The sequence below is a fragment of the Heterocephalus glaber genome, unplaced genomic scaffold (genome assembly GCF_053883595.1).
Source record: "Heterocephalus glaber isolate CG9 unplaced genomic scaffold, H.glaber_assembly_v1.0 deba00001472, whole genome shotgun sequence".
Taxonomy (NCBI): domain Eukaryota; kingdom Metazoa; phylum Chordata; class Mammalia; order Rodentia; family Bathyergidae; genus Heterocephalus; species Heterocephalus glaber.
Window position 1 is genome coordinate 32,229,025 of NW_028258315.1, and position 25,386 is coordinate 32,254,410.

Genomic DNA, 25,386 nt, shown 5'->3' on the forward strand with positions numbered 1-25,386 from the left:
ATAGTCAACAATTCAGCTATAGTAATTATTTGAAATTTTACAAAATTAAGATCAGGCTTTCTACTATACTTTCCTACAGCAAGTGTTAAAAACCTTGAAGCACTCATAGAATAATATTAGCTGTTTCATTACAAACTTCAGTTATGCAGAAGGGAAGTCATGGTGTGAAATACTTCCATTCAGTGCAAGTGATTTGATCACAAGTCTGCTTTGTGATCACACTTGGCCCTGAAAAGACTTACACTGATCCTATGAGGATGAGAGCTGATAATTCTTGGTTGCTTTGGGCAATGAAGACTTTTTGCCTAAGGAAAAATTCAAATTGTGAAACTGATCTTATTTTTTTTAACTTTACTTTGTAACCTTGGAATAATTTAAAGATGATGGTGCAGGTTGAAGGCATAATGGTGTCTATCTAAGACCCTATAGCAGAGTAAGCAGGTCTGGGTAGGGGGAGAAACTCTGTTTTTAAAAGATATTTTCAAGATCTTCTGTCCCTTAATAAGATACTTTTAAAAAATGTCTTCACTTTGCTTAGAAAAACTAATATGCAGTGAAGTTGAAATAAAAATGTTTCCCTTCTCATGAAATATATCATTTTAGTATCTGAAATCTCTCACTTAGTTTTCTAGATTTTTTTTTAATCTTATGATAAAATTTCCCAGTGAGAAAATTAAATTATATACCCTGAAACAACTCTCAAAGGATAAAACACCAGGAAGAAATAGTGTTATGGAGTTCTGAAGAGAGGGGCTTCCAACTGAATCTTACAGGAGATTCAAGCCACGAGTTGGCCTGGTTCTTCTTTGTGAAGTACAGGTTTTTCTGCTTCTAGATCAGTGTTTCTTTTTTGGCTCAATGTTATATATTTTTTTCAAATAAGTCTCATCTCCCCTGACATATTTTGTTGATTTTTAGATGCCAGATAAGAAAAATGAGAGTGATCTTTGACCAGGGAATTTATTTTTAAAGAAGGGAGTTTGATAACTTGTCAGTTTTTTAATCTTCTTGAGTCATGCATCATGCATAGTTTCAGCTGCTAAGAGGATTCTGGGTACTTTGATCTATTGTGCAAGTTGTCATACCCATGTCTGGAGCATAAGTGGCACATTGTTGGTTGTCTTCAAGTTTAAAGCATGCTGTCATTATTTATCTTCTGTGATTTCCTGATGACATTGACTGTATCTTCTTTGGGGTCGGTGGAAGAATAATTCTTTCTGACTCTTTTTTTTGGTGAAAATACTTATTAATTCCCTAAGCTAATACATTCTTATTATATTCTTCCTGAAAAACTCTTTTCATAAAAGTAGTTGGTTAAGCTGTATGCGAAAGTTCCATTTTTAGTTCTGGTGATGGAAGGAAAGTAAAAGATTGTTGGGTCTAAAAGGAAGAATCAAATGTTGCTCATCAATTTTAAGTAGCACCTGAAGAGCAGACAAAAGGGTCTTCTTTCAGTTCTTCCGAAACCGTTTTGTATCAACAGTATGGTTTTGTGTGTCTGTGTGGTTCTGTTTTCGTTTTGTTTTTGACTTCACAGGAAGAGGTTTAAACATGAAGGCAAACCTTTTAGAGTTAGCATGGCTACATATGAAGCAAAGCTGCCTCTTCTTTTCTTTTTTCTGCTTCCATTTAGGCCTATCACATAATTTAAGAAAAAATAAAATTTAACCACAGGAGCTCTAACTATAGTGTGAAAAAAAACCCTGATCAATTTTGTTTTCGCAGCACGATATTATCAAAGATTTAAGAAACAAATTTGCCAGCCTCGGCGAGAACTCTCTGGTAACAGCATAAATGTCTGTGTTGGTTGCTTTTGATTTAAAGGTTTCTTTTTTTTCATTTGTTTGAGCCCATTTCTTTACCCCCTCCTTTTAGTTTACTTTATTTTTCATATTCTGTAACTAGCAAGCCTTCATTTTTTAAACCTCTTCCATCTTCCAGTGTCTATTTCCGTACTTTGGATGGAAAGTTTACGGCAGCAAAGCTGTCTCTCTGGCTACCTCTGCTGCAGCTCCTACTGCTCTTAGGTCATATATATTTTGGCCGTTGTGTTAACGGACATGATACTAAATGAGTGTTTCATGTCCCATTGACTAAGCTTCTCTACCACACCATTTGATGGACGCGCTATCATAGGGCTCTATGCAACTTTCATTCTGCAACTCATACTGCTTAGTTCCGTCTCAATTCTCCAGCGAACTGGATTGCTCCAGTGAATGGTCATACCAGTCTTGAACTTGCTGTGCCTTTATATTTTATTTTTCTTTCCTTCTTTATGTTTGCAGTGGTAGCTTAAGTGGAAAAGAACAAACTCCAGCCATTGCTCTTAGCGGCACCATGCAGTCTTGTTTGTAACCACCAGAGAATACAAAATATAAAGGCACATGGCTTCTCTTATTCTTTGGGGGTGACTGGGGAGATCTGTATCATGAGTCCACTATTCAGTTGAAGCCTACCTTTTTTATCCATATTAGTTTTCAATTTTGGTTAAACTCTAAGACATCTCAGTTCATGTTTTTCTGTGATTCAGTGATAACTTGCTGAGCAGTATCAAGTTATGGCCATGACATGGGAGATTATAAAAAAATGTGACCAACTTATGCACAGATGTATAAATCGGAAAGTGCACATTTCATTGATGAAGAACTAAACTATTATAGGCTTTGGACTAATCAATTTCAATTGAGAAAAAAAATCCATCCTGATAAACCAGTACCAAAAGTCTATCAAGAAAAATATAAAGGAAAAAACTGGAAGAGTTGAATATATGACTGTTTGATAACAATTGTCGGCGTTGAAATGGTCCATAATGTTGTCATAGAGCCCATACATGAAGAGATGACTAAAAATATAGTGAGCTGCTGTGCTTACTGATCTCCACAACATAAATGGTTGGGATTTGTGTTCAGGAAAAAGAAATGGAAAAGCAAAAGCTTCTGTACCAGCAAGCCAGGCTGCATGACCGCGGGGCTGCGGAGATGGTGCTACAGACCATCAGCGCCAGCAAAGGTGAGGCTGGCCATGTCCCTCAGCAACGTCCTTCTGCAGATTCCCTCATTGCTTCTAAGCACTTTCTGCTGTCAATCCTGCTGATTCTATTATCCCTTAATTTCTGACTCACCATTGTATCAGATGACTCTTGAATGCCATGAATGTCATCACTTACAGAATCCAGTGTTAGTTCTCTCACTTCTATTAAAAAGACTTATTTTATGCATACTCTTTAAGTTTGAAAACTTTGCTATGACTAAACTTTAGCAGACTGACCATATAAATCAGGAGTTTGAAAGCCTCTATTAGTCCATAGAGTGTTTACTTTCAGTTTGTTGGGTCTTGTGGTCTTTTGCAACTCTTCGGTTCTACCATCAGAACATGAAAACAGCCAGAGAAAATAAGGAAACAATATGGCTGTGTTCCAGTAAAACTTTATTTACACACAGGTAGCATGTGGTAGTTGCCTTCAAGCCAGTTTCTTGACCCTTGATTTCAATGTTTAGCCCTTTTAAGTGAGTCTTTTTCTAACAATTAAGGTACACTACCTGTTTCATTATGTTTCAAGATGTTTTTTCCTACATTAATGATATCTTCTTTATGAAAACATTTTAATGTCATTTTTGGTGAATTGGAAAAGTAAAGTTGATACACTCTGTTAAAGTAAAGTTGATACACTCCCCTAAAGTATGGGAATTATTTCTAAGTAAAGATGAATAATGTAAAATGAAATATAATATGCTAAATGACAGACAACTAGTTGGATTTTAAAATGTCATTATCTGAATAACTTAAAATTGAGTATAGTCATCCTAATAAAGCCAAACTACACACCTATTAAAAGTGATGATTGAAAATATAATAATATTGTTCAATGAGGGAGAGAAGTTTTCCTTGAAGAAAGTTTTAAGTAGTCAATATTTATTTTAGTATTATTTTAATAAACATAGTTACTTTTGAATCTTAATAATTTTAGGTTTCAGTATTTCAAAATCAGTTGTTTTTCCTATTTTTCTATGTCTTCATGTAGTTTAAATTCTTGAATATATTTTACAGAATATAGTAAAGTTGTTAATTGCAAAATATGCATGGTTATTGTTTTAGTAGTTGTGGTACATAAGTCTCTGTCTCCACAATTACACAGAATTATAGTAGGTAATAATTTTAAAGTATACCTTTGAGGAATGCTATTTTTTAATATTTTACAGGTGAAACTGGACCAATGGTAGCTGCTACTTTGAAACTTGGAATTGCTATTTTAAATGGTGGGAATTCTACAGTACAGCAGGTAATGTCTTTAAGAAATTTACATAATGTACCTTTCAAAGAAATAGGAAACAAACTCTAATTTTTTTCTTTATGTAAAATATGTCCCTATTTTAATTTACCACAATATCTTAGAGAGAACAAGGGAAGGAAAAAAATAATCATGTGATAGTCTTAGAAGCCAAAACAGAAAATGGTTTCCAAGCATTAAAAACATTAATTTAAATGTGATCTTTTACTATGACAAATGGTTCTTATATTGAGGCATGAACCGCTCTCTGACCATCCATATATCAGACTATGGAGGTGCTTATGGAAACTGGCAGGGTGGCCAGGTTGTTCTGTTTCCATAGTGATTACATGACTTGTCTTTAAAAAATCAACAATTAGTGTCTTTCATTTTTTGGTACCGGGAATCGAACTCATGACCTTGTGCTTGCAAGGCAGGCGTGGTGCCACTGACCTAAATCCCTGGCCTTTTCATTTTTTCTTAGATAAATAAGTTATCACCCTCCCAAATGGCCATGTATTTTACATGTCTTTGTGTGTGTGTGTGTGTGAATATGTACATGCGTGTATATACATACATAAACTATATGTGAGTATATATGTGTTTATATACTATGTGTATCCTTTATGTAATTTATATTGCATTTGACTCTGATTTCTGAAAAATATTAGTAAAATATTTTTAGGTTGCTTAGCTGAGCTCTATTTAGAATTGCACTGATAATTGGAATTATTCTCTTCCAATAAAGATGAGGAGAAGCTGGGCCTGGTGATTCACATCTGAATTCTCAGCAATCTGGGAGGCTGAGGCAGGAGGATTGAAAGTTCCAGCTCAGCCTGAGACAGTGGGACTCTGCCTCAAAATAAAAAATAAAAAAAGGCTGGAGATAAAGCTCAGTGTGAAGGCCCTGACTTCAATCTCCATTAGCCCCCCCCCCCACAAATTGGGAAAGTAGAATCTTTATTTCCTTAAAGCCTTTGAGTAAGCCTCTGCTATCCTCTATGTATAGATGCTCCTAGATTTGCATTGTGCTTGTGTCTGATAACTCATAACTGAAACATATCAAGTGAAAAAGCTTCTGCTACACCTCTCCTGTAGAACATCATAGCTTAGCAACATCCCACACTATAGAGTATAGACTGTTTTCCCTTGGGATCATGTGGCTGATGAATATGTGACTCACTGCTGCCACATAGCATCAGGAGAGAGTGGCATTTGTGTATTGCCATCCTGGGAAAGGATCAAATCTAAAACTCAAAGCATGATTTGTATAGAATGTGTATCATAGTTGTACCATTCTAAAGCTAAAAAACCTAAATAGAGCCATGTGTGGCTTTAGCATTATTTTATATTTGAGTTTAACCAAAATATTAACTACAGATTCTGGGCATCACTCTGAGAACAGAGGAGAAAAATTTCATAGAACACGATTCCTACCATACTTTAGATTCAGAGACCATGATAGCAGAGACTATATTCCTGGCTGTCACATCCACATAGAATAGTCTCAACTCTCAGCCTCTATAATGCTGTTATTTAAGTGCCTAACTTCTGCCTGGAAATCTGTGGATAGTGCCAGTGGACCTGACTCTTGATTTACTTGCACAAGTACCTATGTCTCTAAAGGTTTAAAGAGAGACAGGAAAAGAATTCCTGGTATAGCCGCCTCCCATATTTGTGGTGCTCATTGTGGTGTAGAAACAGCTCCCTCATTCCAGTTATGTTTTATTACTACATCTAGAAAAATGCAGGCAGTTCTGCTTAGACATACTTGTTACTCCTTCATGATTGAGATGACATTAATAGCATTTGTATGCACTGGATATTCTTCTTACCTTTGTTCTAAAATAGAGAGCATGTTCTGGTTATATATTATTTAACAGAAATCTATGGTTTGTGTTCAATGTCCATGTGGCTGGCTAATCTGTTTCTGTAGAAAATGCTTGACTACCTCAAGGAGAAAAAGGATGTGGGTTTCTTCCAGAGCCTGGCTGGCCTGATGCAGTCCTGCAGGTAAGGCCCTGCCCTGCCTTCTATAGATTTTGAAGGATTTGCTCAACACTGTGGACAAATAATTATACAAACAAGGAGTTTTGATCATGAAAGATGTTTTAAAATGGGACAAGGGCCAATGTCTTGTTTCCTCTCTTGTTTTTCGCATGTTAGTGATGCTCTAATTACCAATTTAGTGTTGTTAATATCCTGAAAATAGTTCTCCCCATGCCTAAATTAGGACCTTGAAGAGTTAAGATATATATTCTGCATACTTGAAAGGGAGTGCTATATGATTTTTTTAAAGAAAAAAAGAAAGTTTTATTGCCTTTTTTGGGGGACCTTGTAAGGCATTTCTCATCTTTTCTGATAAGTAGTCCTTAGCTACTAATTTGTGACCATCATTTTCTGTTTTTCAATATTTAAAGTCATTCAGGTAGCATGTGACTAAGGAACATGATGCATAGTTAGTGGAATAAGCTATTTCAATGATTGCTATAATTATATTTCTGCCTGTCTCTGACTTTGGAGTGTCTTTCCAAGCTAAAACCTATGAACTTGGCATTTGGATATTTTCAGTGTAGCCCCTGGGAAGAGGCTGGTCTGTCTACTGTTAGGAAACTGTTGCGGTTAGGAAACACTGGATTGGCACATAGTTTTAATGTATGTCAGCATGGTGCTCACATTTTCAGACACATGGTGTTTAGACATTTGCTCTTCTGCACAAAGAAATCATCCTATTAGTCCTATGAAGCTTTTTCTCCTTGTTATTGCAGTGTCCTTGACCTAAATGCATTTGAGCGGCAGAACAAAGCTGAAGGACTTGGGATGGTGACAGAGGAAGGATCAGGTATTAATCACTTACATTAAAAGGATCCCCTGCCCCCTTCTTCCCTGAAATAAGTCCACTGTCATTTACCTTTGCAAGCAGGGCCATACAAGTTTGTTTTAAAATTGATAAACGCAGAGCCACTTGAAAGTTCACAACTGAACATTACCCAGGTCACACCCAAAAACTAATCTTCTACCTTAGTCACTGGCTTTTTTTTTGTTTTTGTCTCAGCCATACTTTCAGCACTCTTTTCCCTAGTTGGATTTTTAAAAAGAGATGAAGGTCTAATAAGAGATGAAGTCCCCTTATTAGAGAATTATAAGTTAAAATGTATGGCACAAATATGAACCAAAGTAAAGAGTGTTTGACTTTCTTTGGCTACTTTTGCAAAATGTCAGGCTCAGATTTTTCTCTTCTGAGGTAGTAATTCAACCAGGTCCTTCAAGCCACTGCTAGTCCTATCTCCTGCCTTTCTACATACCTTGCTTCACATATTCAGTGTTTTTGCCAGTTCAGATTGTTTGATGAAAAAAGTCAGAGAAGGTTTTTTTGTTTTTAAATAATTTGGATCACTTTATTTACATGTGTGCAAAAGTTAATTCATGCCATCTTAGAATATTTCTCTCTGTATGCAGATGTAGGTATAAACTAGAAAGTTTAGCACATACTACATTTAAAGCAGAAATAATGTTCCTTATTCATTTTAGGAATATTTATTAGGAAAAAATAATCTTCAATATTTTTTGTTGTAGTTGGTTTTACTCTCTTAAGTCTGATTTTTAAACTAGTTTTAGTGACGCCCTTGTGTTTATTTGTTTCTGTTTGTTTGGTCTGATTTGGACTTGTCATTTTTTCAGTCTGTATAATAATTTTCGAACATTGAGTCTTTTATTGAACTAAACTTATTTCAAAAATAAATTTTTTCTCTTTTTTAATCTTTGATGGCTGTTCTGAAAAATTTAGTATTGAATAATCTTTTTGTCTGTGTATTGTTATTCTCACAAATAGAAAAAAGAACTGCTTTTTCCTTATTGTATTTTAAAATGTGTCAGTTATATATACTCTAACCCTGCCAGTTGTATGTGACTCCTGTGTGACTTTATTTTCTGGGTGACATTTGAATACATAGCTCCAGTCATCAAATACAGATCATATGGTTACTTCAGCAGGCTAGCCACCTTCAAAAAAATTACCAGCACCACTCTGAACTCATTTAGGTTATCTTGCCTAACATAAGGCTCTGTCTGGAGAGCCCAGAGCCACTACAAACCTTAGGACAAGTCACCTTCTTGGCTCTGACCTTTTTCAGAATCTAGGGCATTTCCAGCTGTAAAATGCCTAAGACTAAATGAATTCTCTGTCTATAATCTGACTTCCCTGTCTTAGAACTAGAAATCTATTTCATTTTTCCTGGTAGTTATTACCTAATGTTCCAAGTGTCTGAACAAACTCTCATTACTAGTTCTCAGTCACTATTAATACCAGTTCCCACGAAGGAATAACAACCAACCTCTTAGCCTTTGTTGACCCAGATATATATTAGAATAATTATTTTTGACTCCAAAATCTGAAATAATGTTTTTGAGAATGACCATTTTAATGTGAGAATTATTTACATCTCTCAATAAGATGTTGTTACTTTAATTTGTGTATTCTTTTTCCAATACACATAAAAATAAAAATAATTACCCAAAATGCTTAACACATTTTGTATCTTATTTCATTACAAGTAGCAAAACAAAAAAATCTCAACTTCTTTCTTTTTCCCATTTCCTTTTCTTTCGACTACTGTAAATGTACTATGCTCCCTTCTCAGTCATCACTCATGAGCGTGGTAATTATTAAAAATGAACTGCCTCTTATTTATTTACTCTTTTATTTGTGGTTAGCTTTGTGTATAGACTTGGTAGTGATAGTTTTTGTGCATTGTTTTTCCTTTTGTAGTCTGTTTTAATAAGTAAATCATTCAATTTCTATCATTATGCATCCTTTTAAAAATTTATATACCTATCTTCTCCTTGTTCTTTTCTCTTTTTTTCTATGAAGATGTACAGTTATTAATATATTAGATATGAAGGGGCTACAAGTACTTAAATTACATTTGTGGATTTTTTTGTTGTTGTGTTTCTTTGATTTACAAAAGTTCCTGGTGGTCCCAGCATTTGCAACTGTTGTGTGAATGAAGAAAGCCTAGAAGGCGTGTTGCCCACCTGTGGTGTCTCTGTCTTTATGTGGCTTTATGGCTGCACTGAGGGTGCATGGCAATCAATGACAGAGCCAAAGTGACCTCTAACTAGCTAAGTGTGCTCTTCCAGCTGCCTTCCAAGTATTGGTTTTCCTCTATTTCTCCAAGGTTTTTCTCTGTTCTTTTGAAACTATCACAGAGTAAAAATCCTTCAACATAGAAGCTAATTTTCATTCTTGAGAGTGAATTAAAACAGCAGCTAGAAACAGTAGCAACTCTTTGGTCTTTAAATTGATATAATAACAAAAAATGGCATTAGTATTTCCAAGTAGCTTCTAAAACATACACTAGGCAACGATAATCAAGACAGGATGAGATTTTTTGAATAAGGCCTAGTATGTCAACAAGACTGTCAAGATTAAATTGTGCTTTCTGAATACAAGCAATTAGCTTAATCAGGAGACCTATTAGGTGAACATGCAAAGTAACTCAGCTCTATTAATATTATACTGTTTCTCACATTGCTTTATAAACACCTATACAGACACTCTTTAGGCATGTTTTAAAATTTTCTGTTATGAGGTCATTCTTAAAATTCTATAAAAATTAAGAAAAGCTCATGTTGTCACAGGAGAAAGAAAACTGATCATCCCTCTTAGAAGGTGTGGAAAATAATGAAGACCCTACATCTGTTACTAATACATATAGTTACTTCACAGGCTCAGATAGCATTGGTTTAGCATGGAGAAAATAATCTGGTAGATCTCAATATCCATCCTTAACCACTATCTTTATTAGGCTAAATCTCTTTCTGATGAGGATGATATGACAATAAACTACATAGCCATGGAAAATTTATAAACTTAAGGGCAAGAATGTTTTGATACCCACAACCATCCAGTGAGTTGGCTATAGCCTGGATTTTGTAGGTAAGGAGATTGAGGTCACCTGGCTTGTCCATTATTACACAGCTAAGTGGCAGGGCCAAGCTGGATACGTGCACATATCTGCGCATATCCTGCCTCCCTCTGTTTGGATTGCTGAGTCCCTGACCCCAGTCACTTTCCCCCCATTTTTTCATATTCCTCAGGGCTTTGTGTCACATCCAGCTTTGTGGCTAGTGCTCTCTGTCCCTTGATTCATTGTTCTTTGCACCCTTCCAGGACACCAATCTGTTGCCAGTTTTTTGCACGTATTGGTGAAGTTTCAAAATCACTTTTGAACTTTTTATAATTACAATGCTTTTCATAATCTGGTATTGAGATACTATTAGGAACTATGTATTTGTGTTTCCTTAAGGTATGTATATAAAAATTTCAAACTAATGATTTATATTCTTTTTTTCTACTGCTGTTATATCATGTAAGTTTGGCCTGCGTCTCTATCCCTCCTCTCTAAATTTTCCCCCTTTCAACAAAAGCCTGGACCTCCACTTGTTAACAAAAAAATGTTTCTTCAGCAAATGTGTTTGGTGGATTTGTGATGTGCTCAATGTTGTCCTCTCTATATAGTATATATTCATATAGGGCTTTTAAAAGTGATATGATAAAGTTCAGTGACCTATATGAATATTTAAAATTCCATTCCATCCTTGGACTTTTAATTTGTTTTGTAGAACCATTTAGTTAACCTCATTACGAGATCATTATGAACTTGAAAGTGCAATTTTCCTTCTAAAGAAGAAGGAAGAAGGAAGAGTTTTGAAACTCTTTAGAATATAGTGGGAGATATTTTAATTTTGATCATTTAGTGGCAGTCCTAGACTCCATGGGCAAGATAAATTCTTGAAGTTGATCTGAATCCATAAATTGATTTGATTTTTAAAATCTTATCCAAAACATTAACTACACATCAACATTCCCCAAATTCCCATCTATATCTGATAATGTGTTATGCCAAGGTTCTTAATGATACATATATATAGTGACTTCATCAAATCCACGTGAAATTGAAACAAAGATTAATTTTTAATTAGTCCTTAAGTACTGGCTACCCTAACTTCTTGTTACAGCTTTTATTGCTTTGTTATTGATTGGCTATATTCCCCCCAAATTTTTCAGAATACTTTCACAAATGTAGTCTAATGTTCTGGGTAAACTCTTTAAAGAATATCTGTGAGATTGGATACTGGCATCAAATAAGTTTCTAAAAGTCTTTACACAATTTTTAAACTTTGAAGCACTTATTTATCTCTGAGTAGCTAGTATGGGTTGGATTATGTCCTTGGCATTGGCCATGACTTTGGAGCTCAGTAGTGTGTAGATAGACTTATAAACACCTAACTTCAGAACAATGCTGTATGTGTAAAAGTTCTCTCACATAGAGCATTGTGCTCTTGCATACATAGAACTAAAATATGTGGAAGCATCTAACTGCCAGAAGTGTGCCTAGCACAGCGTAGTAGAGGTAAGTTTTGACCTGCAGTAGGTGCTCATCTCTTTGGTACATAAAGAAAGCAAAAACTTTTTGATGACAAGAAGAAGCAGGTGCAAAAGTTCAGGAGAGAAACATGGCAGAGAATAGTGACTAACCTGGTGTGCTTGAAAGGATGTGATCAGACTAGAAAGTAGAAAGATAGTTGGTGAGAGGCCATAAAGGACTCTCTCTGTCCTGCCAAGAATTTTATAATTTTTCCCTGGAAAAAAGGGAAGAAGAGCCCTTAAATGAGTGATATTATGTATGGGTTAAAGAATCCACCTGGAACTAATGTCCTAGTGTCCACTGTTGGAAGAATGTCTCTGGTAGACCATACTAACATTAAAGTGCATAGATTTCTCATTTCTCTATAATGCTACTACAGTAAAGAAAGCTTGAGTCCTCCAATGAGAGTGACCAACATTATTGCCTTCGTGGCAGTGGGGGAGCTCTGAGGAACCCAGTATCATAGCCTGAAGCCAGGGAGGTCAGTTAGGATGCTGGTGTGCATGCCAGGACAGAGGGTAGTAAGGATTCCACAAAGAGTAATTACAGCTGAGAGGCGCACACTCTAGCTATAAGAAAAGCAATCTGCAAGTCACATTGGAATGCAAAGGGATGTTTTTCCCTATAGGTTCTTTAATTCATTTAAGTAATAGAATGTACTTTAATCTTGTTATACTTGCAACATGCCTAATTTATGTCACATAGTAGTCATTTTTGTTACCTTAGGATATTAAATAGAAATGCATTATTTGCATTGTGTCAGGTTGTTAACTATATTTAAATAAATGCACTCTGGAATTTACAGATTGTCTTACTAACAACCTATCGAAATAGTATTTTAGTAATAGTATATTTAAAATAGAATATTTAAAATATTGAAATAGTATATTTAAAATAGTAAATTTAATAGTATATTTAAAATAGTATATTTTAAAATAGTATATTTAAGTCACAGATCATTTGACCTGTGACTTCACAGCAGAAAAACTTTACACTTATTTCTTTTATGCTTTGCAGATTTCAAAACAAGTTCACTTGTTTGAACTAATATGATACTACAGTCTATGAAGTAAGGAGGTCAAAACTTTATTAACTGCCATAGCAAAATGATGAAACCAAGGCTCAGAGAATTGGACTGACTTCCCTAATGTTGTATATTTAGAAATGTTTTTTTCTTTCTAAAATTGATATAAACAAGTACGAGTTCACAATTTAACGTATAGAGCATATAATGATTTTTGATCAAATATTTTATTGGTTATTGATGCTAACTTTACAAAGTTTAGAATCTGTGGCATACCAGTAAATTTTAGTAAATTATCTCTTCACTGGTTTTCTCTTCCATTGTCTGTGAACTTCTGTAAGTTAGAGACTGTTCACCTCATAAGCTGCTGGCATAGAGGAGACACTCAGGGAACACTTACTGACATTCACTAGAATCAAATCCTTCACCAGTGAAGAGCTGTATGTCATTAATCAAGTTAATTTCCCTCTTGTTTACTGTACCACAAAATGGGATTACATTTACCTAATTTACAGGATTATTGTAAACCCCAATGAAGTGATGATATATGTAGCACAATAGCTAAATGCTTTGAGTCTACTTTTAAAATTTTATTTTTGTTAGTTGAATTGTAATATAGTTAAAGAATTCAGCCATTTAAATAGTGATATTAAAACTACGCACTGGGGAACGAACTACCTGACTGTACACTATTTAAAAATATTTTTAGTATTTTTTAGCTTTGCCATTGCTCAAACTAGATAAAGTCCTTTAAAGATCAGTAATCAGAATGATCTCCTCTACAACAGTGATACACTTTGGAATTATATTTAATAATAAATCATAGGGTGTCCTTTGCTGTAGCCCAGTCTTATATTTTATGCATGCACCCTTTTATCTTTGTATTATTAAAGATACTGACATAACAAGAGCCAACAACGGGAACATTAATTAGTCTTGTAATCTTTGTCATTTTTAAGGGTGCATACCAGGTAATATTATTTATGCCATTAAGTTGTTATTAGTAAGTATTGACAATTAATACCTAATAGTAATCATTAGCAGCTAAACAAAGCTTTATCTGGAGACTAGGCTGAAAACTTCAAACTGTGTCCATGAGTGTTTTCTAAGTAATCACTAGACACATACACACACCACACACACACACACACACACAACCCAAACGTGTTGTTGAATTTAAGCAGATACTTGTATACTTTTCTATTAGCTAGACAAACCAATTGTGAGTAGAAAAGTCACCTTTAAAAGTATGTTAACTTTAGATCTCTAAACTAGGGCTTACTGTTTCACTGTTAGCTTAAATAAGATCTTCCAAGCATTGGGCTGGGGATTTAGCTCAGTGGTTCTGGCACCTGCCTCACAACCACAAGGTCCCAAGTTCGATCCCCAGTACCAAAAAAAAAAAAAAAAGATTATAAGATCTACCAAGCGTTATTTCCAAGTGGAAATTTATAATTTGTGAATATTTTCATCCATTAAAACTAAGATGGCTTTCAGAAAACAGAAATACACTTCATAAATACAGTTAGATAATATATTTATAAGCTAGGCATTTTTTAGTTTTATTGCCACTGCCTCTAATATATTAGCCTTTTCACAATTTATACCACTGATTATGAAGAGCCAGTTGCAGGGTACATGTTATCCTTATTTATAGAAGAGAAAATCAAAGTTCAAAGAATGTATTCATCATAAGCTACAATATTGAAATAATTTTCCCTGTCTTCCACTATGAGATATCTCGTGCAACTGTTACAAATAATATTTTAAGAGTGTAAGAGCACTTTCAACTACATGATACTCCATTTCGTTATTTATTATTGATCTTAATTCCCATCCTCCACTGGAATTTCTGTTGCATACATCACAAAGTAGACTGTTGCTCTTGTACCTTCTGCAGACATAAAGCCATCCTCCATCTCTGTTACTGGACCACTTCCTTGCAGCATGGGGAATGGCAGCATTTTAATCTGATAATAATGTGTTCATTAAGCACTAGGACCTCAGTTCACACCTGCTGTCACCCGTTGGTAAATGAAGGCTGGACCGAGCGCCTTCCCTCACTTTCCCCTCCTTATTGTTCTTCTGTGTGCAGTGTGTCCATGAAAGTGAAGTTCCTTGTATGTTTCAGTTTACATTCAAGAAAATACTGTGCATGCCCATAATAAATAAAATCTTATGTTAAAAATCATTTTGCATTGTGCAGAGCATCTTTAGACACACAGGTAGACTATATATTTATTTCATTGTTAATTTTTCTAAATACTTTCTACAAAGGTTATTTCACATTGGATATATATAAACATTAAAAGTATGTACATGGTTTATTGATTGAATTTTCTGGAAAATTATTGTGGATGAGCTCACAGGGAAAGAATCAATAATTCAATATAATTAACTCAATATTTTGACTTAAATATCATTTTAACACAGTCTTCATGGCTCATGAAAATGATACTAAGTGCCATCAATGAAGAGTTTAATCTGCTTATCAGCCTAAACTGTTCTCCCTGTCTTTCTTATTCTGTCATGAACTTAAGCACTGAGGAATGGACTTATCAGCCATGTATGGAGATGCCAAACAATGTGCCTTTTGCCCTTGAACTTGCCACAACCTCTGATTTGTATACTTGGTGATGGTAGCTAGGTCACCAAATAGCATATCTTGTGGGCTATCAGGGAAATGAGTACAGTGATTTTATGTACTTTTTTTAATGTTTATATTAGTTATCAAAATGGTTTTGCTTCCTAACCCTACCATTATATGAAGCCTCTCACTTTGAAAGTCACAGACTGCGGACTGGTAAGTCCATCAGCTCTCTGTCATTATGATCATCCATCATTTTAGTTAAAGTAAACACATGATCATTGCATAGTTTTCTTTCTTAGCCCAAAGTATTTCCAGTCTATGAAAAGTTTTTTTGTAAATAAAAGAAAATACATATGCACCTTCATTCTCTGGCTGACATCTTTTTGGTTATTTTGCTTTCTAAATACATTTAAATTTCAGAGCAGACACTCATAACATTGAAGTTTTGTTTTCACTGACACTTTTCTAAAATATCAACTTTCATTTGTGTAGTGCTGTTTTGTGTTCGTTTCTTTCCTTGTGTTTTTGCTTTCAAAGTAAATTGTGATCAAGATACAATGAAATTGGAATGTAGGTGAATCCCCTTGCTGATACTTCATCTGTGCCCCTGAAATATTTTTAGTTTGTGATAAGCAGGGTGGCTTCCTGACAATAGAATATCCTTCTTTTAACTTTTTTTTCTTTTTTCTTTTTTAAGTTTAGCTCCCACAGCAGAGCCATCAAAGTTTTTCTTTTGGTTTGTTATTTTGGAAGGAACTCTGCCTGCTAGCTCACCCCCGCCACACACACCGAAGAATTGTTCCAGAAGTCCTGTCTCTATTTTAGACTTCTGAGGTCTTTACTTTTTTTAGCCAGTAGACAAGCTGATGAACAGTTAATTAAAATGAGTTCATAAACATTTCCTAGGGCCCTACTGTTTCATGAGGATCCTTTAATTATTCTTTCATAAAAGCATCCCTTGATGCTCTTTTATGGATATATTAAAGGATTTGCATTGAGTCATTTGGTCATCCCCTGGGAAATTTAACATTTATAAGAGATGCAGAGATCATTTTCATATACATGTTTCCCAAAACAAGAAAAAAAAATGAAGACAGAAAAGTTTAAACCTCCAGGTCATTTGTAAAATGTTGCCAAACCCATGCTGCTGCTTTTAACAGAGAGAAATCTGAGTTTTAAGATTCAACAGTTCTTTTCTTACAAAGAAAAAGTACATCTATCTGCCAAGCGCATGATCTTAGGAGCTTCAGATAGAAAAGCAGTTATGACTTGTGACTACTCTGGGTTCAGAACAATACTAGATGCTCCGTGAACCTGCAAGTGGTGGAGGTGGGGATAAACGGGCGATGCCTAATAGGTGGTCATGTTCACCCCTCTGTGCTTCCCACAGGAGAGAAGGTTTTGCAGGACGATGAGTTCACCTGTGACCTCTTCCGATTCCTGCAGCTACTCTGTGAGGGTCACAACTCAGGTTCGTGAGCCTGAGCCCAACTGATGGTACCCAAGGAGTGAATGTTTGCAGCCAGTGACAGCAGGAGCCTCTTAGGTCCAATGATGCTTTAGTTCTTAAGTTAGGAAATTGTTCTTCAACATTATTCTGTGTATGGTGGGCACCAAGCCATCTTACACATGATTTTGCAGCTTCTAAAGTTTTTGTTTAGGTGCTTCACTTGGTTCTTACCAGTCCTTATGTTAGAGAAGACAGATGAGAAGTGGAAAAGACATAAAAATCTTTAAAGTAATGTTGAAATTTCTTTCTTTTGTAACTCTTCTCATTACCTTGGGAGTACACTTCATTGTATTACTTAATGTACTTCCATTCATTGTTTACACATCTGGCTCTCTGCCAGGCTTGTAGAACCATGGAGACAGGAATTAAATTTTATCTTTGCATAGATCAGATGATGATTGAATAAATAGCTTTATTCCTGAATCCTTAAGGATGGAAACACTTTTTGTCCATCGCACATCCAGAGCTCTGGAACTAGGAATAGAGAAACAAATATTACACAACCCTACATTGTAATCTCAGTTACTTGGGAGGCTAAGACAGGAAGATCCCAAGTTGGAGGCCAGTCTGGGCAGCATAGTGAGAGCATGTAACAAAATAAAAGGGGTTGGGGATGTAGCACAGCATTCCTTCAATTCAGTCTCCAGTACTGAAAAAAGAAAACAAACACCAAACGCTGGTATCCTGTGAAATACCTATGCATGTTTTTTGGGGGAATCATTCACTTTCCTGGAAAATGTCAGTTATTTCATATTAAAACTATTAAGATAAAACCTTGTCCCTAGCCACAGTGAATTTGAGTAAGTCAACTTATTTAAGATTTTTGTCTGAGCTTTAATAATATCTTTTGATCTTATGTAGATTTTCAAAATTATCTGAGAACTCAGACTGGCAATAACATGACTGTCAACATCATCATCTCTACTGTGGACTACCTGCTGAGAGTGCAGGTGGGTTGGCATGTATATCCTCACAAATCCCAAGAGGGGGCAGTTGAAATGGTGTGGCAGTGTTGTTAAACTGATATGTTGCTTTAATGAGTTTGTATTTATGAATTGATATAATTTTTGAGATATTTTGTCTTTATTCACAATCTTTCCGATTATCTTAGGTCAAAACTGCTGTTATTGTCTCTGCCTCTAATCTTGGTTGCTGCTTTTGCTCCTTTATTTTTTCCTATAAATAGAGATTTTTTTCAGTTTTTGTTTTTTTATTGGTACATGTTTGCAGTATATAATGATTATATTTCTTTTTGGAGTTGGTACATGTGCATGACACGTCTCAGTTCTTTTTTCATCTCCTTCCCCTCTTCTTCCCCCTTCCCTCCATCTCTTCTTTTTTATTCATTAAATTTATTGGTACATTTTAGCTATACAATATGATGACATTCATCATTGGACATTTGTAACTTTAGATGATATTTCTTGGTTCTTATTTTTTCCCACCTCCCTGCCCTCTCTTCAACCCCTCTACCCTTTCCTATTTACAAAGACTTCGTTTCTCTTTTATCCTTTTCTCATATTTTTTCCTTTCCCCTCTTTCCTTTCCCCTACCCCTCCCACTTCCTCTTCCCCTTCCCCTCTGGACCTTTTCTTCCTATTGCACATTATCTATTATACATCCATCTCTTGATCCACTTCTATTTGAAAAAAAAAATCTATCTCCCTACTTCTTATTATCTTTTATTTTGTTCTTTGTATTTTGAGTTTCTCATATAAGAAAAACCATGTCTTATTTAAGCTTGTGCATCTGATTTATTTCACTTAACATTATGGTCTCAAGATTTTTTTTCCTCTATTTTTAGGCTTGATGGTATTTTAGATTCATTTTCATTTTTAGAGCACTTTTAGATTTTATTCCTCTTTCTAAAGTTGATAAATTGGAGGAAAGTATCAGAAATATTCTGATGTTCATTAGTTTCATAGTCACCTCAGTACCTCCTTGGTTAAGATGTCTCTAATATCATAATCATATTTACTGTTAACTAAACAGAATCTGAATTGATAGGCCTCTTAAATGATGAGACCCCTATAAAACTTTTATTTCCCTCATTTTACTTGTAATAGAGGCCAGGTACAGTATTTTAATTACAAATACTACACATTTGATCTTTCATTTTTTCCCCCTAATCTTTGAGGATATAAAAGTACTACTTAAAAAAAAGACTTAAAGCTTAACAGAGAGGAAAGTTTACTTTTAAGAAAATCCATGAAGTGTTGCTGAGAACATATATGTGATTTTAAAAATCATGTCTCAAAATTCAGTTGTTCATGTGGGCAGCTAAATTGTGTTATTCATTTAGCCAATGAAAATCACTCCAAAATGTAAGCTAATGTTGAAAGTAGCCTGTTTGGAAAGACTGATCTCATTTAGGTGTTCATTCACAGTTGTTAGTGTTTATAAGCTGTCCAGCCACTGTCTTCAGGGGCAGCTGTAAAATCAAGGAATATCCTGGCTGAAATGTTGTTGGGTTTATTAGAGAAAAACAAGGGTGGATGTCTGTAACCAAAAACATACTGTCCTGTGGTATGTCTAATTTCTAAGCTCACATTCTACACATCTAACTGTGCATTGGAAAAATATACATTAGTCTTAATCTTTATGTTTGTGAAGTTCAAAGTCATCTAGAGACAGTAATTTTTAAAGTTTAATTTTCTGCTTCTTGTCTTATTTCTAGTTGTTATTTATGTCTGTGGAGGAGGTTTCTGTATTGCATGTTTAGGAAAATCATTAACAAATGGTATTTACTTCATAGATAATTTTGTTTGCTACCATATTTATCTTTTATAATACTTTTCTCTCTAGAGTCCAAGACTAGGCAGATGAGTGCTAACTTTATAATACTATCATCTTCTTTTTTTCTAGGAATCAATTAGTGATTTCTATTGGTACTACTCTGGGAAAGATGTTATTGATGAACAAGGGCAACGGAACTTCTCCAAAGCTATCCAAGTAGCAAAACAAGTCTTTAACACTCTTACAGAGTATATTCAGGTAAACATTTAAACATTTCAGCTATTTGAAGAAGGAAAAATAAACAAGAGTCAGCTGGTTAGCATTGACTTCCAAAGAAAATGCAGTATGCCTTAAGTTTTTGCCATATTTCCTGTTGACTTCTTTCATTATCTCTTCGTTGATGTCATCAACTAAAATATTAGGTTGAAATGTGTATTTATAGGGAATGAATTGCCTTCATTAGGCATATTGAGATGTAATTAATTCCTCAGAGACGTGAACCATGATATTGGCTATAACTTCAGGGCCTGGCCTATATATGAAACTTCCAGAAATTAAGGAAGAAAATGGGAGAAGAAAGGGAAGAGGAACAGAGAGGGGAGAGATTGTTAAACTACCTTTTACAGCATTCTCACAACAGTGTTTGTCAGCTTTCCATGGATGTGACAAAATACTTGGGAAAAATAACTTAGAGAAAGAAAGATTTATTTTGGCTCATGGTTTCAGAGGTTTCATGGTTAGCTGGCTCCATTGTTTCTGGTCCTGAGGTGAGGCAGGAACATGGCAGCAGGTCAAGGGTGGAAGGGCATGGTGGAGCAGAACTGATCACCTCACGACAGCCAGAAAGCAGAGGGCAAGGGAAAGAGAGGAAGGGGCCAGTGATGAGATACAGCCTTCTAAGGTATGCCCCCAGTGACTCCTTCCTCCAAGTCGGCCCCACTTCCTGACAGCCCAGTCAGCTAGGAATTCATCAGTAGAGTCGTCTGTTGAGGAGGTTAGTGCCCTCATGACTCAGTCTCTTCTCAAAAGCCCATTAGTTGGCCTTTGAGGGACGTTTTAGATCCAAATCGTAATAAACATTTTACATGAGGAAGACATTTTAAAGAAACTTAATAAGAAAGAGAATGTTTGAAAGCTGTATTTGTGAGTATACTAAAGATTTCTAGTGTTAATCTCAGATTCTCTAAAAGGTTTTATATAATTCTGTTCTTTTTCCTTTTCTTTTCTTTTTTTTTTTTTTTTGGTACCGGGGATCGAACTCATGTCTTTGCGCTTGCACAGCAGGCAGCAAAACCACTAAGCTAAATCCCCGGCCCTATTCTGTTTTTTTTCTAATCAGAAAAACTTGGCTGTTTCTTAGCTTCAAATTAGTCATCTTTCTTGTCTATCTTTTGTCTTCATGGCCAATACCCTGAATGAGCCAGTCACCATATTTGATGTGCCTAGTGCTAAAATAAAAGAGCAGGAAGAAACTTAAGAGTTTGCTTTATTAAACTAATCATTGTCTTGTAGGGATAAGAAAGACTAAGTGGGAAAAAAAGCAGATTGTATCCCAAGAGCCTCACATAATGGCAGGTGTTTGTGTGAATGAAGTGGACACCTCACCGACCTGCGTAAAAATGATAGGTGTGGGCTGACCTCCCTTAGCCTCCCTCTCTTTCTGTGTTGCATCCAAGAACTTGGAAGGATCTTACTGCATGGGTGGGGAAGAACATCTTTATTTTAGCTTTTCAAGGTGAAATACTTGATGATTCTAATAAGTTTTCCTTCAAATGGAAGTGATTTCAGCCCATTAGATTCCCATGTCTTCTCTGCCTGGCTTCCATTATTGCATTAGGATTCCAATCTATAAGTAAGAAGATGCCAGTACAACATTCATGTGTGCTGTCATGATTAAATGAGCCTGTCTGATGGCACTGCTTTTGTAAAAATAGTCAGTAAAATCGTTTCTGAGTTAAAAATGAAGCAAGAATACTTTTTCAGCCATAGGCAAACAGTTCTTAGTTTCTAAAACATGAAATTCCTGAGCTCACTTAAAGCTGGAAGCATCCACTGAACTGTCATGCTCTTTAGTAGGTATATGTGTCACTAAAGAACAGGTTCCTAAATGGCTGTTTGAAGATAACCAGTAAGGTCACATGGCTTACCATGCTGCCTTCACTTTAACTTCTGTTCTTATTCCGTTGATGTGACTTATTCCTATAACTTAATCTTTTGTGAAATATTTTGTTTACTCAGAAAAACCACAAAGATAATTCAGAGGGATTCTATTTAAGATTCACCCAGCTTTCTCTAATCTTGACATTTGTCAAAACTAAGAAATTAACATTGACACAATCCTATTAACTAAATTGCAGGCTTTATTTTGATTTTGCTAGTTTTTCCACCAGTGTCCTTTTACTATTCCAGGATCTAATCCAGGTCACCACATCACTATTTAGAAATGTATTTAAGAAAGCTTACCTCAGTATCATATTTCCTGATGAATACTGATACTATAAATAAAAGCTTATTATGAGCTTCTTGCTTCTTTTGGATAGCCTTTTAGATTGTAGCATTGTACATTGCTTTTTAAATCAGATTTTTGCTAACTGTAGAAAATCTGAAGAAGTGATCCGAAAGCATTGCAGTAAAGGTAATCACCTATAAAATTGCAATCCTGGCTTTAATAAAAGAGAAAAAGGAAAAAGAATTGCTTGAGTTATATTGCATGTTTTCTAGAGTAAGGCCGTGAAGTAATTAAAGAGAAAGTTTTATCTGTCCTTAACCACAGTCCCTCTAAAAGTGAGACCACCCTGCCTTCAGGCATTTCCCAAAGGTTTTATATGCTACAGGCTCTGATTACAAGAGCCCTGTCCTTTTCAGATTGGTTAACAGTTCCCAGAAGCCAAAGACCAATGGTTAAACAAATTGGAGAAAGTGCACTCAGTGTGTTTTAGGTTTAAAAGATGTCAAAAATCAAAGTCACAGTAGTTTCATTTAATGCCTTAAATTGGCCTTACTTTCAATTCTAGAATTGGGCAGCACTTAGTTCCATAAAATAGAATAAATATTCCCAGAGCAGAGCAGAGAAATTTGGTTTTCTGGAGAAAGTCTGAAAGCAGAAACAGGGATCAGGAAGCAGAGTGATCATTGAAAGTTACTTTCCTTGTTAAGACAGGGCCAGGGAGACAGAATAGAAAAAAACACCTGATTGGTTAACATCAGGTCACCTCAGTTTACCTTTTCTTGTAAAGATTAAAGCAGAGGGAAATCAATTATGTTGCCAGTTGAAACAGACCTATTTGGGAAATTTGGCTGTTATCTCTTCTGATTTCTCAGTCAGCTAAATCACTTGGTTTCAGTTTGGTGACATGGCACCTTGTATATGATGACATTTTTATTTTTAGCCTGGTCTGTGCAGGAGACTAGTCCAAAACAGTGGTCTCTTGTAATTTTTATTTAACAAAGAAAATATGGGGGCTTGTCTACAGCTTGCCATCCCATTGCATAAGGGTTGCCAAAGCAACTATTGACTACTTAGGGGTTATAGAAGATCTTAACCCTTTACAATATAAAATTTTAAGTTCTGGTAAAGCTTTAAGTATCGCATGAAGAAAATTGTTTCTTACTTAAAGAAAAATCACATTCATTTTCTTCAGAATGGCATTCTGGTGTGGCTCTGAGTCTGTAACCTTGGTCCCATTGCAGAAGGGATGGAAGCGGGGGAGGTGTCAGCACTTGGAAAGCTCTCTCCAAAGTATCCTGCTATTTAGTGCCAGTCCTTTGATATCCTTATGTTACTGCCTCTAGGTTCTTGTGTACAGCAAGTGAAGAATTGCAAAGCATGTACATGATGGCAGGGGGAAAAGCAGATGTATTTATTGTAGGTCACAAACAGAAATGGATGACAGAAAAGGAACACTGAACAACGTTTAGATAAATCAGGCTTTTGGGCTCAGGAGTGAGAGGAACAAAGGGCTTGTGCATGTGCTTTGGTCTGAGGTTGCATGAAATGTGCCTAAAGTGGCATCCAGGCTCGAGTGGGTAGAGGTAGTGATTTGGGAGGGAGGGCTTTAGGGTGGTGCTTAGGGGAGTGGTCAAGGGAGGGGAGCGAATTCCTCAGCCCCCATATCCTACCTCTACTACTTAGATGGAAAGATATATCATTAATTACCTCTTTTGAAGGTGTGGAGCTTTGATTTTGTAATGTGGATGTGCTTGGTGCTTACTGGCTTCTACAAATTGGGAGGGCTTAAGGGAAGCTGAGGTGGGTTAAATCTCCATTTCACTCTTTTAACCATTTTCTTCCCTCTTATCTAGACTAAAATTTGAGTTTTAATATGCTTTCCAAAAGAAACTCATTATGAGTCATTTGTATAAAGGAATAAATGAATTAGACATGAACGACTATATTTTAGATACTTTTCTACTTTCGAAATAAAATTCCCGTTATTTATTTTCATGATTGCTGTGGGTGTGTTTACAAACCTGAATGATTGTAGAATTTTTCCTTGGAAGGTAAAAACAAATTGTCCCTCACAAGACAGTTTGCCTATTACACCACCCATTCAGTAGTATTGATGAAGATCACTTCAGAAGTATAAACTGAGAGTGCAAAGTTAGGTTTGTTAAAAAGTAAGTTTAAGCACATTAAAGTTTTAATGCATTTATTGAAGCATTCCATTGTTCATCGATAGGTAGCACCAACCTAGAAGTGGTTCATTGTTCCACCAAGAGGGGAAGTGTATGTGCTTGTGTGCCTGCATGCATGAGTGTTGCTGGGCATTAAACCTAGGGCCTTCTCACTGAGCTATATCCCCAGCCCTTTTATTTTTGAGACAAGTTGCTAAGTTGCCCAGGCTGGACTTGAATTTGCCATTAATCTGCCTCAGTTCTGAGATTATAGGCATATGCCACCACAACTGTCTAGGGAAATCTTTTGTAAGGTGTTCTGGAAGCAAGTTTTTTTTTAAAAAGTAATAGGTTAAAGTGTAAATTCCTTAGTTAGATGTTAGTTCTGACTGGTTAAGCTTACGTTAAATTAAGTTTGAGTTAGCCTAAGTAGGAGCCCAAACCTTTGGAGCCACCTCAGCTAGACAACTTCCTAAGTAATAATTTTAACAGAGTCTCCAGTTACCTTGAATTACAGAGTTATGAAAATAATGGCCAAGTATCAAATCTCAATGGTTGCACCATTTGTAGAATAATTGTACAATTAAGAAAGTGGTGAGAAGTGTTTTCTCTGTGTGAATGCCTTATCCAGCCTACTATTTAGGGAAAAGAAACAAACTCCTCTTTTCTCAAGCACAGTCTCATATTCTTTTTGCACAAGGTAGCAATTGCTGATTGATTTGACTAAACAGCCCAAACTCAAAGACAGCAAAAAATGAAACGACTTGACAATCTCTTATACAAGTTTTTTATCATTAATACAGAAACAGGAAAAAAATCCTTTAGAAACATGTTTTGGGGTTTATTAATCATTTCAAAGAAGAATGCACCTATCTCTTAAGGTCCCTTGGTTATCACTAGTCATTTTCCTTTTGGGTCCTTATCTTTTCAAATAACATACTTGCAATAACTTATATAAACACTAACTTAATTTTTCCTCTGTTACTTTAAGTTTTATTTTGGCAAATGAATCATCAAGAATGATTGCTGTCTGTCTGTATTCCAGGGTCCTTGCACTGGGAATCAGCAAAGTTTGGCACACAGCAGGCTGTGGGATGCAGTGGTGGGCTTTCTTCATGTGTTTGCCCACATGCAGATGAAGCTGTCTCAGGTACATTAACTGCTTTCTAACCTAATGGGAAAACTGGAGAGTGTAATTATCAGCTGACTGAACAT

At 35.6% G+C, this 25,386-nt stretch overlaps 1 protein-coding gene across 5 annotated transcripts in view; it reads left to right on the forward strand.

Moving 5' to 3' along the window:
* Ryr2 (ryanodine receptor 2) overlaps window positions 1-25,386 on the forward strand; it is a 676,288-nt gene that overhangs the window by 602,939 nt on the left and 47,963 nt on the right. For all 5 annotated transcript variants that reach the window (XM_087181253.1, XM_087181249.1, XM_087181250.1 and 2 more), the window contains 8 exons: window positions 2,910-3,009; window positions 4,200-4,279; window positions 6,204-6,280; window positions 7,036-7,109; window positions 16,702-16,782; window positions 17,683-17,771; window positions 19,687-19,815; window positions 25,217-25,321. In XM_087181253.1, coding sequence (XP_087037379.1) covers window positions 2,910-3,009; window positions 4,200-4,279; window positions 6,204-6,280; window positions 7,036-7,109; window positions 16,702-16,782; window positions 17,683-17,771; window positions 19,687-19,815; window positions 25,217-25,321 — 735 coding nt within the window. The remainder of the gene's footprint in view (window positions 1-2,909; window positions 3,010-4,199; window positions 4,280-6,203; window positions 6,281-7,035; window positions 7,110-16,701; window positions 16,783-17,682; window positions 17,772-19,686; window positions 19,816-25,216; window positions 25,322-25,386) is intronic.